Here is a 13,579-nt window from a genome sequence, read left to right as displayed (position 1 = left end):
CTCCAGTTTTCACTTGAATGGATTCCACTGAGGTCTAAGTATAAATTTAGTGTTGTATAGCCTAGCCCAATCCTACTGACCAGATACAGTGTTGGGAAGTGTTCTTCCAAGTCATACTTCTTGTTGGATCTGGTACAGATATCTTCTGTTTCCATTTCACATTTCGCTTCGGGTTAAATATTTATCTGTTTGTTATTAGGACTTTGCCTTTAGAACCTGTAGAAAATGTATTGTTTTTATTGTATTGTATTGTATGTTACATTTGAACACACTACTACTACACCACTACTACGGTCAGTTGTTCTGCCACCTTAACTTTACTTCACTTAAGTCTATAAAATAAAATGACTTGACCCTCTCATGCAGCAGACTTGCAGCATACTATTGCATACTTGCAATAGATTCGCTTGAAAAGCGAATTCTATTTAAATGAATAGGTGGTAACTGGAAGGGCAGCCAGTAAATATTATAAAATAACACGTTTATTTATCTATTCATTGATTTGCAAAGCATTGTTTGGAAAAGTTACATTTATGGTGCTAATTAAGATAAAGATATATTATATTTAGTTATTGATCTTTTTGACAGCAGAGGGCAGCATCTTACACTGCCGCGAGTTTGCGCTGCAGAACCGGAAACGCATTAAAACACGAAGAAGAACGGGAGACGGCTAAATCGTGTTAGTGAAGCGATAGAAAGTGAAAAACTAAATCTAGAAGAGATACTATCATAATGGTAAATATTTAACACTGATGATCACATAAAATGTTGATATTTGTCTTTTAGGTCTTTAGTAACTTACTTTGTACTCAGCTAACTAATGCACAACTGTAGCGCTGGGTCATCATGGTGCCGGGTAACGTTTCGCTAACATTAGCCGCGCAAAGCTAGCTAACGTTATTGTCACTGTACCTGAGTTAAACATCATTTTACACACAGCAGTTGTTCTGTGTGTTGAACATAATGGTACAGTTACGGCAAATGTGTGTGAAATAACGTTATTTATTGTCAGACTCTGATAACGCTGTTGTCTTTCCCCATGTTTTGCCTTACAAACATTTATCGTCGCTGAGAGAAATGCATTTGTTTTTTTTATGTTCCTGTTTTTTCCTGACAGTATTTTCTCCTATTTTGCAGTTGCCTTTGTCTTTGCTGAAAACTGCCCAGAACCATCCTATGGTGAGGAAAAGAGCGTTGTATCTATTGAGTAATTTAATAATTTAACCAACACAAACGTGTGTTTGAGTGTTTCACATCAGAAAGTGGTGTATAAAAATAACTCAAAAAGGAAACCAAGTAACTCTTTATGATTGGATGTCTGTAAGCACTTAATGTTGGGAACCACTTGCTAGCATGTACTTAGTCAGTCGTTTATTTCCACCAGGTTTAAAAATTTTACTATACTACATACTGTATCATGTTTGATGTGCAACTTTTGTGTTTGTGGGTTACACCATGAAAAAACGTGCCATACATAATGTGCCACTGTTTGTCATGTCTTTTCTCTGCTCAGCTGGTGGAGCTGAAGAATGGAGAAACATACAACGGCCACCTGGTCAGCTGTGATAACTGGATGAACATCAACCTGAGAGAAGTCATCTGCACCTCAAGGGTAAAGCTGTACTTCTGCGAAGTTGCTCATAATTATCAATCAAAATCAAGGTTTAAAAGATGTTTGTCAAACATGATTTTTTTTTTTTTTTTGGACACACTCACAACCTTACTCCCTTCTTATAGGATGGAGATAAGTTCTGGAGGATGCCTGAGTGCTACATCAGAGGGAGCACAATCAAGTATCTCAGAATCCCTGACGAGATCATTGACATGGTAAAGGAGGAGGTTGTGTCCAAGGGTCGGGGGCGGGGAGGCACCCAGCAGAACAAACAGCAGGGCAAAGGAAGAGGAGGAGCTGGCCGAGGTAAGTAGAAACACTCCAGATTATCAGACAAAAGGTCAGTCTCATTTCCCTTAATTGATCAGTCCTTACTTGCCTCAGAAGTTGTTCCATGAGGATCAAGGAGAGATGTTTAGAGAGGGAAAAGCAAGGATACACAAGAACCCTAACCCATCCCTTATGGGAGTTTTTCTACTGGACTGACAAACCTCTCTATTGGAAAACTGTTGGTGATTGGGTCTGATCCAGGAATCCTTGTCTTGCTCTTTTCTGTCTGTGTAGGTCTGTTTGGCGGCCGTGGCAGAGGAATGAGCGGCACTGGTCGGGGCCAACAACAACAACAGCAGCAGCAGCAGCAGCAACAACCACAAGATAAGAAACAAGGCAAACCACAGGGAATGAAGAACCAGCACTGACAGACAACATTGCACCTTTTCAGCACATACTGTTATTCGGGGTGATTACTTCTTCAGTACGTAAAGATACTATTAACTCTGGTGTTTTCTTCTGCTGTGATGTTTGTCAGGACTGACCACTGCAGAAATCACACTAGGGGAGGTTAAGAGAAGCTGTGCTTTTGCACTGAATTTTGTTTTTTAGCATCTGTAAGTTGATATTAACATTTTTCGATGACCACATACCAGTGTATCCATTAGAACTGACAGACTCCTTTAGGATCAGTTTATAATATGTATCAATAAACTTGCAGGGACATTTTGTATCAAAAGTCACATATTATTCAAGAGCAGTTTTCTATCAATTGGTACACTGGAATGAGGTTTTAATTTTAAGTTTTTGGTTGTTTGTCAACTTATCTCCTCAGGTGTAGTTTTCACAGTGAAAAAACTGCCCACCCCCAACCTCTGTTGTGTGAATATTGTTTTATCTTGGTTCCTTGTTTTTGTGTTGTGACATTATTTTGTCACAGCTGTTTTGTTTGTCTGCTGAGCTGTATGGCCCGATCACTGCATGTGGAAGGAACATTAAATCGGCAGCCTGGGGGCAAGGATTCAGTCCCCAGAAATTACCCTAACACTTTGGTTAAAGCATTTATTAAGTGACATGATGAAGATAAGTATTTCCAGAAAAAAGATTCTCATATTAAGTCTGAAATTGATGAGTCCAATAAGTCGTGTTTGTTTGATTTCATTTTATTTTTGTAACACAAAAACGCAATTGTAATTTATTTACAAGAGAACGTGAGAATAAAACAGCTTTTGTTAAAACTGTTGTGTTTCTTTAGAGCTGGTCCTCTGCCCAGAGGTTCTCACAGTTGGCAGCTGTTGGTCCTGACAAATCAAAATAAACTGCATTGTCACAACTGCTTTAAGAAGTGTACCTTTTAAACTGTATAGACATTACAAATGTTGACGACTTCCAGATCAGCAAAAAAGTATGTTTATACCTTATTGGAGGGAGGTATTGTTGTGGATCAGCCAAACTCTGATCTCACCAGTTCTTTTTTTAACTTAATAGAGTTTACGGGGAAAGTGGACCTTTTATGGCATTTCTATGATTTCAGACTGCCTTGAAGTGTCAGATGCTGCCATACACCACCACTCCAGCAGCTGTCACTAGAGGGCTTTCCTTTCAGCTATGCTGTTCACCTGCCCATTACAGGTGTTCCCTGCTCCTCACTTTTGTTGGAAAACTCTTCTTTATTTTTTTAAGATGCTGTTTTCTCAGGACAACTTAAAAAAAATCTCCAACAGAGGAAAACAGATGTTTTCTCAACTTTACACAAGTTAATTACATTGTGTGGCCGCTGGATGCAGTCATAATGCGTTGGTGTTGTACAGTTGATGAACAGATCTAGTGTTGATATTATGTACTGGAGCTTCAGCTGTGTTAGTGATATGATGCTTTTGCTACAAAGTTATTAAGGACCAGAAGTAAAGTGAAAGTATATGAATTTGAGATGCCTTTACCAAATTGCAGGATGATGTTATCACTATATGCCAACAATGACAAGATGAAGCAAATCTGTAATCTGAACGTGTTGCACTGCACCTTAATAAAACACTGTGGAAATGATTAAGAAAAGCTGTAAAAGATGAATAACACTAGAGGGCAGAAGAACCTTAGACAATTTTATCAAATTCCAGACCAGGGAAAACGGCTTAATTGCCTTTTTTTAATGGCACTGAAATTAAACACTGGGATAGTTGATGTGGGGGTAGTGTGAGGAATATTTTCCTCCCGAAATGCATGCATGCATAATATTAAAGATGGCATTTGTGGGGGAGGAAAACATTATTTTCCACTGCCTCTGAAGTCAGTGCTCAAGGACCGTGCTAAATCATATCATAGGCTCAGTTGTTGACCATGCTAACAGGCTTGGACTCTGTGTGTGTGTGTATCCGTGAGTGCTGGGGGTGTTGAGGCTAATCTCAGTGCTGGGTTATTGAGACCTCCTCCTCTCCTTTACCACCCACACATCTCTGCCACACACACCACTGGAGGTGCCAGCCAATCACTACCCCTCTTCCTTTCTATTGCTTTTACCTGCGTCAGTCTGTACGTGTTGCCATGGAGATCACTGTTGCTCCCCCCACACTTTGTCTCACTACCTCTTCCAGTGTGAGGATGAAGCCGTCTTCTTGTTGGTGATGCAGGCAGGCTGCAGACGTCATCAGTTCCCTTGGGAAGAAGGCCTATTTTTACCACTCACCACAAAGTAAAACCAAGCTGCCCAACATATTTATGGAACCGCATCTAATCCCAGCCTGCCAGGAAAACATCTCTCCCCATGCTTTGCATCTCTCTCTCTCTCTTTCTCTCTTTCTTTCCATTCATTTCAAAGAAATACTGTTCTCTCCAAGGCATATTTTTATCCTTTGACTTGAGATAACAACACTTTCTATCTATGTTTGAAATAAGCATGTTTTAGTATCTGTATCCGGCTAATATCCAACAAAAATTATTTAAGGGCTAAATTAAAATATATACGTGCACAATCTCAATGTAACAAATCAGTTCCCCAACACTATAGATCACACCTTTGACATTCAAGTAAATTGTTAATTGCATTTTCCCATCCATTATATATACTACATAAAAGTAGTAAACGTAGTACCTGTATATAAGTATTCCATTAAAATTAGCCAGGTTACTAAATAAAATGTTCTTTATACCATTTGTGGCCACTTTATCAGACACACCTGTACAATTTCATACAAGCCATTAAAAAAACCCTGCCAGAGTATCTTTCTTTGAGAAGCTCATAATGCTGTTTTTGGTTCCATTGTCAGAAATGTGTGTTTAATTATACTGTACACTGCCTGTCCAAAAAAGCAAATAGGTAAGAGCCTCCCATTGGATAATTACTGCATGGATGTTCTCATAAATTACTGGCATGAAAGAAGTTTATCGAAACAGTAATCAGAGCTGGAGGTGGTCCAACGAAATATTAGAGCATGTGACCTTTTTTGGACGGGCAGTGTATCTACAGAATGAAGAGAAAGAGAGGAGGTTTCCAATGAGTCTTATTTAAAAGGCAGTTTCTGCTTCCAAAAAACGTCAATATTGTAAGCGTTTTTACATATTTTACATATTTTATTTTATGTTACATGTTGGAATTTTATCATTTTTTCCTAGTAACTTCTAAGTGTTGCCGATTACCTACTTTACAGTTTGAACATTAGCGTCTCATCAGCTATGAGTAGTTAAAGCCATCTAATCAGTTTGGTAAACTACTTGGCTTTAAAGGCCTAAATATATTTTAGGAAAAATTGTCAATTTATGTTATTCAGACCACTTAACTTGTTTGTCTTTGGATTGTAAGAGACAAAAAAACACAAAAAAACAAAAAAACAAAACAAAAGAAAAAAAGCACAGAAAAGAGCAGGACTAATATTCAAATCCAGTTTTCTTACTGTAAGGTGGCAGTATCAACCACGGAGCTACTGTACCGCCAAGCAGCAACAGCAGAGTCTCTGTACGGATGTGGCACCTGATACCCTCCCACATTCACTGCGGGGGTTTCGACTATCTCTTAACACACACACACACACACACACACACACACACACACACACACACACACACACACACACACACACAAGACATTAAACAGGTGAAAATATGGATGTCAAACCTTATCTTATCTTCTGCAATGAAGAGTGCGTCAACATCTAACCAAAAACTAAGCATTCTGTGTCAAGGGTGAAATAATTATTGCATGAGACATTTTTTTTTCCACAGAATGTAATTCACATGTTTCCATTTCAAATTGGGGGGAAATGGATGGAAATTCCATCTGACGTTTATCAGGTATAAAAATATGCATTTTAATAAAAATACTAACAAGCTTAAGCCAACATAAGAACATAATATTAGAAAACTTATACATAACATAATGTTAAACCATTATCAAATAATAAAACCACAAATAGTTATACTGATATATCTTGGTGTGAACTCACACGTTGTAGAAACTAATAATGTGAAAACGTTTGGGTGTGACGTTTCCTCATATCAGATCTACATGAACTACTGTTACAGTAACAAGCTTTGGAAAGATTTATTGATTTAATATTATTTACTGCATTTATCTTTTTTTTCTATAACAGTTCATGTATAACCATGAAAACGTGTAGGCTCCCTGAGGTTTTGTGGTAACTTTTCTTTTGTCACTGCGTGTCAGTGTGGGCACAGGTGTGTTTTGTTGAAACCGACAGTACACATACAAATACACACATGTGCACATTCTTACTGTATTTGTACATCCTCCATGATTGTGGAACTTCACCTATACTTTGAAACTGCGTCATCAGACCCAGTGGAGCAGGGTACATGTGTACATGCAGTGGATGTGTACATATACTTATAAACCAGAATCCTATTTCAGTAGCAGAAAGTCCTCATGTGAGGGCGACACTGAACAAACAACCCGTTTATATTTGACATTTTAGGTATTTCATTGTCTAATCTATATATTTAAAAGTGTAATAGCAGCTAGCCGGCCTTATGAAATGCTACCCTTCATTGACAAAGTGGAGACATGATCTTCTTGTATATGTGGACAACTGCAGATGATTTTAGCCTTTTCTTAAAGGCATTCATAGTTTTGTGTAAACATCAAAATTAACATAGCGGTTAAGTCAAAAATGAAACAGAAGAATTTGGCAAAAGAGGATGAAATTGTTCACCTCCACATGCCTCTTCAGTTGCTGTGTGAAGTGAACACAAACGACGGGTTTCAAAGGTTATAAAAATTTAACATTGATGTGGGGTATTTGAAAGTTGTACCTGTGAACCTAGAGTGGGTTATAGACACAGTAAATGCTGCAAAAGGAAATAAGATTTAAGATAAGTTTTTGTCTAACATCTTTTTAATTTCTGAGTTCACATGCCCACACAAAGTCACATACCTGCCTTTTAAGCACTGTATCGTTATTGGCGAGAATCAAGACACGTCATTTATCCAGTTGCCTTGCAAGGTTTTATTTAATTACCACCATGTTTGGTTGCCAAACCAGATGCCAGTAAAACAATGAAACGCTTCACCTGTTAGTCTTTTCAAAATGTACACTGGGTTCAGTAGAAATGTACAAGTCAACCTTACTGACAGATTATCAATGTTCATTTTCTAATAATAACTTCAAAGAGACTTCTACTATACTCGTGATATACGCGTGAATCACGCCTAAAGCTTCAAGTACAAAACCACACATTAAGCACATGTTGCTCAATGCAGTACAAAACGTTCCTGATCTCGTCTGGGTTCTGGCACAGAGGAAGTTAAAACCATTAAACCAACACATTCCTGGCAGCTCGTCATGCTATGCCTTGACTTGCAGCTTTAAACCACAGTCATTGATGAAAATTATTGGAGGCCTGACTTCACTCTCCAACTCGTTTTGACCAGTGTTTGAAAAATTCTTCATCTCAGCAGAGGTTGTGTGATTCTGTTTGTCAGGAGTGTACAGGTAGTTTAATATTTTAAACTAGACTGGATATAAATTGATACACAGTCTATATATATATATATATTATTATCTACTGGTGTCCATTTTTTGAAGCATGAAGTTTTTAAATTTATTTGCCAAGCAGCACCTGGTTCTATTATTTTCAGTACTTGTATAAATTATAAGTAAAGCATTCTTGAGATAATTAGTAAGTAATTTGTCCATCATTATGTCATATTTCATCCACATCTTTTGTGAGTTTGTCTGTACACCACCTTGGTCCACAGTGATATGTCTTGACACCTGTGGGTGAATTGCCATGAAGTTGGTGTGTACATGAAGACATGTAAGGCCCCACGCATTGAATCCTAACTACTTCCCTAAACCTTTGTTGGTTCCACCAGCAGGTTAAAACTTTTATTTTCATGTATCTATGGAAACGTCAACAGTACATCCAAGTAAAATATCAGTGTGGAATAAAGCAATCTTGGTTCCTTCATGCTGTTCTCCATACCATCTAAAAGATTTAAAGGTTATGGCACATGTGGAATTTGTTTTGTTAGCTAAATGTATTTCACCAGGGTTGAACAGGGTTGCCATGTTCAGTTCAGACCTAATTAAAACCACAACGTCAGTAAGATCTTCTAATACAAAAGGATGTAACTTGAATTTCAAGTTTGCATGGTTTACGTTGCTGATGAGTGAACGTCACATCAACTTTTATTCTCATTGTGACAGCCCATTTTGGGGCTTTCAATTAAACTATTATATTTTCATACTCTAAAATGTTTGCATTTTGTGCACTTAATAACATAAAATTTAAATAAAACTAACAAATGCCAAAGAATCTTTGAAAACAGAACTAACATTATATCACACACTCCCCGCAGCCAAACTACATTTGATACAAAGGATGTGATACTGATTGACCAATCACATTTATAGTATATAACTATTATAGTTCTAGTTGAAACTATCTCTTCTGAACAATATGCTTCCGTGTGCTCGTTATACCGTAGTAATTATTGCTTCACTAAACAAAGATCTGTGTTATTTTTTTGTGACAAGAGGAACTACCGTTGTAATGAAAATTACCACATGTTAAAAACAAAGCCAGCAGCATTTACTTTATGTAATTACAAGGAACAAAACTTTACTGTGCAAAATTGTCACATTTAGCTCTTTCTTAAAACAATTTTTTTTTTCAGTTTATATTAGTGTGTGACACACTGAAAGGAAAAATGAAATGATAGAGTACGTGTACTAGTGCGGCACATCCTTTTCCAGCCTCTTTTTCCCTGACTGCAGGCTGAGCACCCCCACTCTCTCTACACCGATACTTGGTTTTTTGACAAAAATATCTCTCCTCTGTTGGTTGACTCCCCACCTCCATTTCCGCCGCAGCATTAAGAGATCTGACATCACAGGGACCATCATGTGATCCACCCGCACAATGCTTTATAGTGATGGATGGGTCCTTCCTCTGACGCACATACCTCCTCGGTGTAACCCTTTACAAGCCAAAGACCTGTTAATAAAGGACCATTAACCATTTAAATCAGCACCAAATACTTAATGACACTTTAATACTAAAATGTATAATTACATTTATAAATGGCTAAACTGATTCTTGATTCTCAGTGTTTATTTATAGAGTAGATTTTTTTATGGATGAAACATAAAAAGCATCACATTAAAGGGAGGAAACAAAACTCAGGCTTGTCAAAATGCGGAACATTTCATCTACATTGGTTAGTACATCTGTGGCTTGAGGTGTGTGGGGATATAATAGTGATTTTATGATTAGAAATGTGACAAAATTAAAGGATTGCAAGTCAAATAAATAAAATTAATCTGGGCAGGAAGGATAGTCTGAAAAGTACTGACAGGAGGTACCACCCATAGAAAAAAATATTTTCACCATGATGTGAAGGGTTCAGACTTCCACTTCATGGTTTCTTCCATCAGAGACAGAGACCAAATCCACTTAAAATATATGCGAGTATTATTTTTAAGCATATGTAATTAATGGGGATTCAATTCAATGTTGAAAAGGGAAAACAAAATATTAACAAATAATATAATAAAGCAGTGTGATACGAATAATAGATTATCTGTAATGAAAAATGGAGAGAAACAATTCGCAGTTTTCATGTGACTTTTGCAGTGGATTTGTTTCCTGTGTGAGATGCCAAGTCTAACTACTAAATGAAATTCTTAACTGACCAGAGGATGTGTTGAAATCAGATCAGTTTCAGATTCTACTTCTCCAAATTTGAATGGGCAGAACTACAGGGTATAGTGGCTGTGGGCATCAGACAGACGTCTCAGTGAATGTATGTTGTAATCAAAGCTCAAGAGGTCCAACGAAATATCAGAGTGTGTGACTTTGTTTGTAGGTTTTTATTATTATATTATAGTATTAGTATGAAAATGTACCAATCATTACTGACATTGATATCAAACCTTAATATATAGCCTCTGTTTGCAATTCCTCCATCCTCTCCATGGCAATAGAGCTTGTACCAAAGAACATCTATTGAGAAAACAAATGAGGCTGTACAAAAAGAGAGTTCAGTGTCAGTCTCTTATGAATAGTCTACAGTAATGTGTATATAGAGCCTGAGCATGACTGAAGTATCCTGTATTCCCTGTATAGCATGGTGCGATTCCATTCAGTGGCTTCAACGTGTAGAGAAATGCTACAACCTTCTAGTATCAGCGGTTTTCAAGGTAAAGATTTGTCAAATTTGCTTTGTTTCCTGATATAATGTGGGAAGTAGGAAATCATAAATGTTGTTATGTCTATGCCAAATATATCTGGAGTGTTTTGGGAAATGTTAATATTTCATCCTGTTGTTGTAAAGAGAATTAAGTTTCCTTTCTATGGAAAAATAAACATTCACAATAAAGGGAAAACCTAAGGAAGGGTCATTTATAGACTTCCTGAAAAATAATGCCATGGATTTCCCAACAAGCTATCGACACTACACACTGTAATTGACGTCTGTGTCACTCTCATAGTTGTGTAAATATGTAAATAAGCAAATAGGCTAAATAAAAAAAGGTTTTAATTCTACCGTTTGGTTCAGGACTTATGAGCCAAAACGCGAAAACTGTAAAAACTTCCCGCATGGTGGCGCTGTAGAGCCAAGTTTGTAGTATGTGAAGCATTCCAGCATTGGGGGCAACTCTTCACAAAGTCTCATCACTGTAGCATTTATAGTTTTTGAGAAAATGTCTGTTTTTGAGCACTGGCATGGACTTCCAATAAAAAACAAAATAAATAATAATAATAATAATAATAATAATAATAATAAAAACTAAATGAGCACTAAAAAAGTGATAGCACCTGTTTTCACAGTGAGCATTGGAACCATGTTTCTACCTGTTAGCATTAAGGACAAGATTTAGTGCAGAATAACATTAATAATAATAATAATAAATAGGTAAGATAAGACTGTAACAATTAACAAAAAATAAAGTAATAAACTCTCAGAACAACTGGCCTACTCGTTAAAAGAGTAAACTAGTAGGTACCTAATACAGTGCCATGTATTTTACATGATCTTGTTTAGGGAGAATATCACCGTGGTGGTCTAATCTCTGCGTCCTGTTCTTGGGGCTGTAGTCGGACCGCGGATCGCGGTGCAGAGTGAGACCTCTGTCCGGCCCGGTCCGGTTCGTCCCATTATTCAGATCTCATCCGGAAAACGTCATTTCTGCCCAATGCGCGCGCGCTGATGTGACATAATGGAACGTGCCAGGCTAGATAAGCTCGAGGCGCTTCGCGCGGGCGTGCGCCACACTCAGGTCGAGCTCGAGAGCAGAAGTCCGCACACGGCAGCAGCGAAGTGAGAGTTTTATTATTATTATTATTATTATTATTATTATTATTAATAAACACCAGTTATTTAGTTCGGGTTCTCTGTGAGGACATGGGAAGGACGCCGGTCTGAGGGAGTCCCGAGCAGTTCGACTTCTTATCGGAAATAATGATGAAGAAGGACATTAACTTGAGCCTGGCGGACGACGCGGACCTCAAACCGCATCTCCGCGACGCCGAGAGCATCCTGAGCTCCCCGGACCTGGGGCTGCTCAAGCTGGCCTCCCCGGAGCTGGAGAGACTCATCATCCAGTCCAACGGGATGGTGACCACCACGCCGACCAGCTCCCAGTTCCTGTACCCGAAGACGGTGACGGACGAACAGGAGTTCGCCGAGGGCTTCGTGAAGGCGCTGGAGGATCTACACAAGCAGAACCAGCTCAGCGGAGCCGGGCACACGAACGGCAGCCTGGACCTGGGCGCCAACATCGCCCCGGTCACGGTCCAGCCCGATCTGCCGGTCTACACGAACCTGAACAGCTACGGCAGCGGGCCGCTGGGAACCACTGTCAACTACTCCACGGACACGGTTCCTTTCCCGCCTCCCCCGTCGCATCATCTGGGGACAGCCCCGCCGCAGCCGGAGCTGTCTCGGGTCCAACCGCTGAAGGAGGAGCCTCAGACGGTGCCCGACGTTCAGAGCTTCGGGGAGAGCCCGCCGCTGTCCCCCATCGACATGGACTCACAGGAGCGCATCAAAGCCGAGAGGAAGAGGCTCAGGAACCGGATCGCCGCTTCCAAGTGCCGGAGGCGCAAACTGGAGCGGATCTCCAGGCTGGAGGACAGAGTGAAAACCCTGAAAACCCAGAACACCGACCTGGCCTCCACGGCTAGCCTGCTGAGGGACCAGGTGGCCCAGCTGAAACAGAAAGTCCTGACCCACGTTAACAGCGGCTGTCAGCTGCTGCCACACGAAGTCCAAGTCCACTAGCCGGAGGCGCGGACCTGCAGTCGGGCTACTGACCAGAGAATAAGCTTCACGGACTTGAATAATGTTGGGTTTTCTGTTTGTGCCGCAGCCAACATGTGTACCGATCCGAGGAATGAATGCCAGGCCACGTAGGCCAGACTGTATGTTAGTAATCGGCTGTTTTAAAATGCTTTGAGCATCGGTAAAATGTGAACATTCATGTTCTTGACATAGGTCAAGAAGCAGAGCAAATCCGTCTTAATCATTGGATTTTTAAAGAAACAATCGACAATTGCTTTATTGGATTTAAGTCGAAGTAAAGAGAGTTTAATTTAACATGTTTTCTATATAAAATCATCTTCTATCTCGTATGTGTTTACCGGTGAACACAGCTGCACTAAACTGCCTGTTTTTTCAATGGAATTTGGCCATAAGCTTTCCTAACGGGGACACAGAGACACTTACCGGGACTTAAAGCTATGCTCAACTTTTTTTGTTCCTGCAAAAATGTTTACAGACTGTCTGTGTCTCTACAGTCTCGAACCTGGACCAAACACATTGAGGCTACAGTATTTACAGTAATAGCCTATGCAAATATATGACACAGATAGCTATGACGAATTGGCTATAAGAACAATGCACACACGCCCACGCTTGATATGTAGGAGACAATCTACATATATTAACCAGATATTTCTGTAGAAGCCAGTTGCATGTTGACAAACTCGAATGTTGCCCCCTGCTGGGTGTCACAGGGAGCAATCAGCCAGTATTTATCATCTTTAAGCTACTCAAACACATGTATTTATCTGTTTTCTACTCCTGTGAGTCCCTATTTCAGCGTGCTCTTGTTAAATGTGAAGAGTAGTAAACCTTTTTGTTACATTGACTGTTGTTGTCACCTCTGGCCCACAGTTGTTTGGCGTCATGCACAGTGTCCTGAATTAAATGCTGCTCGGCAATAAACACTGTTTCCTCTA

General features: G+C 39.4%; 2 protein-coding genes across 2 annotated transcripts; both read left to right on the top strand.

Moving 5' to 3' along the window:
- The first annotated feature begins 584 nt into the window (after positions 1-584).
- Positions 585-3,120, top strand: lsm4 (LSM4 homolog, U6 small nuclear RNA and mRNA degradation associated). Its single transcript, XM_026343653.1, has 5 exons — positions 585-735; positions 1,138-1,179; positions 1,514-1,612; positions 1,738-1,918; positions 2,177-3,120. The coding sequence occupies exons 1-5, from the start codon at positions 733-735 to the stop codon at positions 2,308-2,310; spliced, it is 459 nt and encodes a 152-aa protein (XP_026199438.1). The 5' UTR covers positions 585-732; the 3' UTR covers positions 2,311-3,120.
- An 8,471-nt stretch (positions 3,121-11,591) lies between these two features.
- Positions 11,592-13,579, top strand: LOC113150456 (transcription factor jun-D). Its single transcript, XM_026343004.1, has one exon. It carries the CDS (start codon positions 11,799-11,801, stop codon positions 12,618-12,620), a length of 822 nt encoding a protein of 273 aa, XP_026198789.1. The 5' UTR covers positions 11,592-11,798; the 3' UTR covers positions 12,621-13,579.

This window comes from Anabas testudineus, chromosome 4, assembly GCF_900324465.2.
Source record: "Anabas testudineus chromosome 4, fAnaTes1.2, whole genome shotgun sequence".
Classification (NCBI taxonomy): domain Eukaryota; kingdom Metazoa; phylum Chordata; class Actinopteri; order Anabantiformes; family Anabantidae; genus Anabas; species Anabas testudineus.
This window is presented reverse-complemented; position numbering and strand designations above follow the sequence as displayed.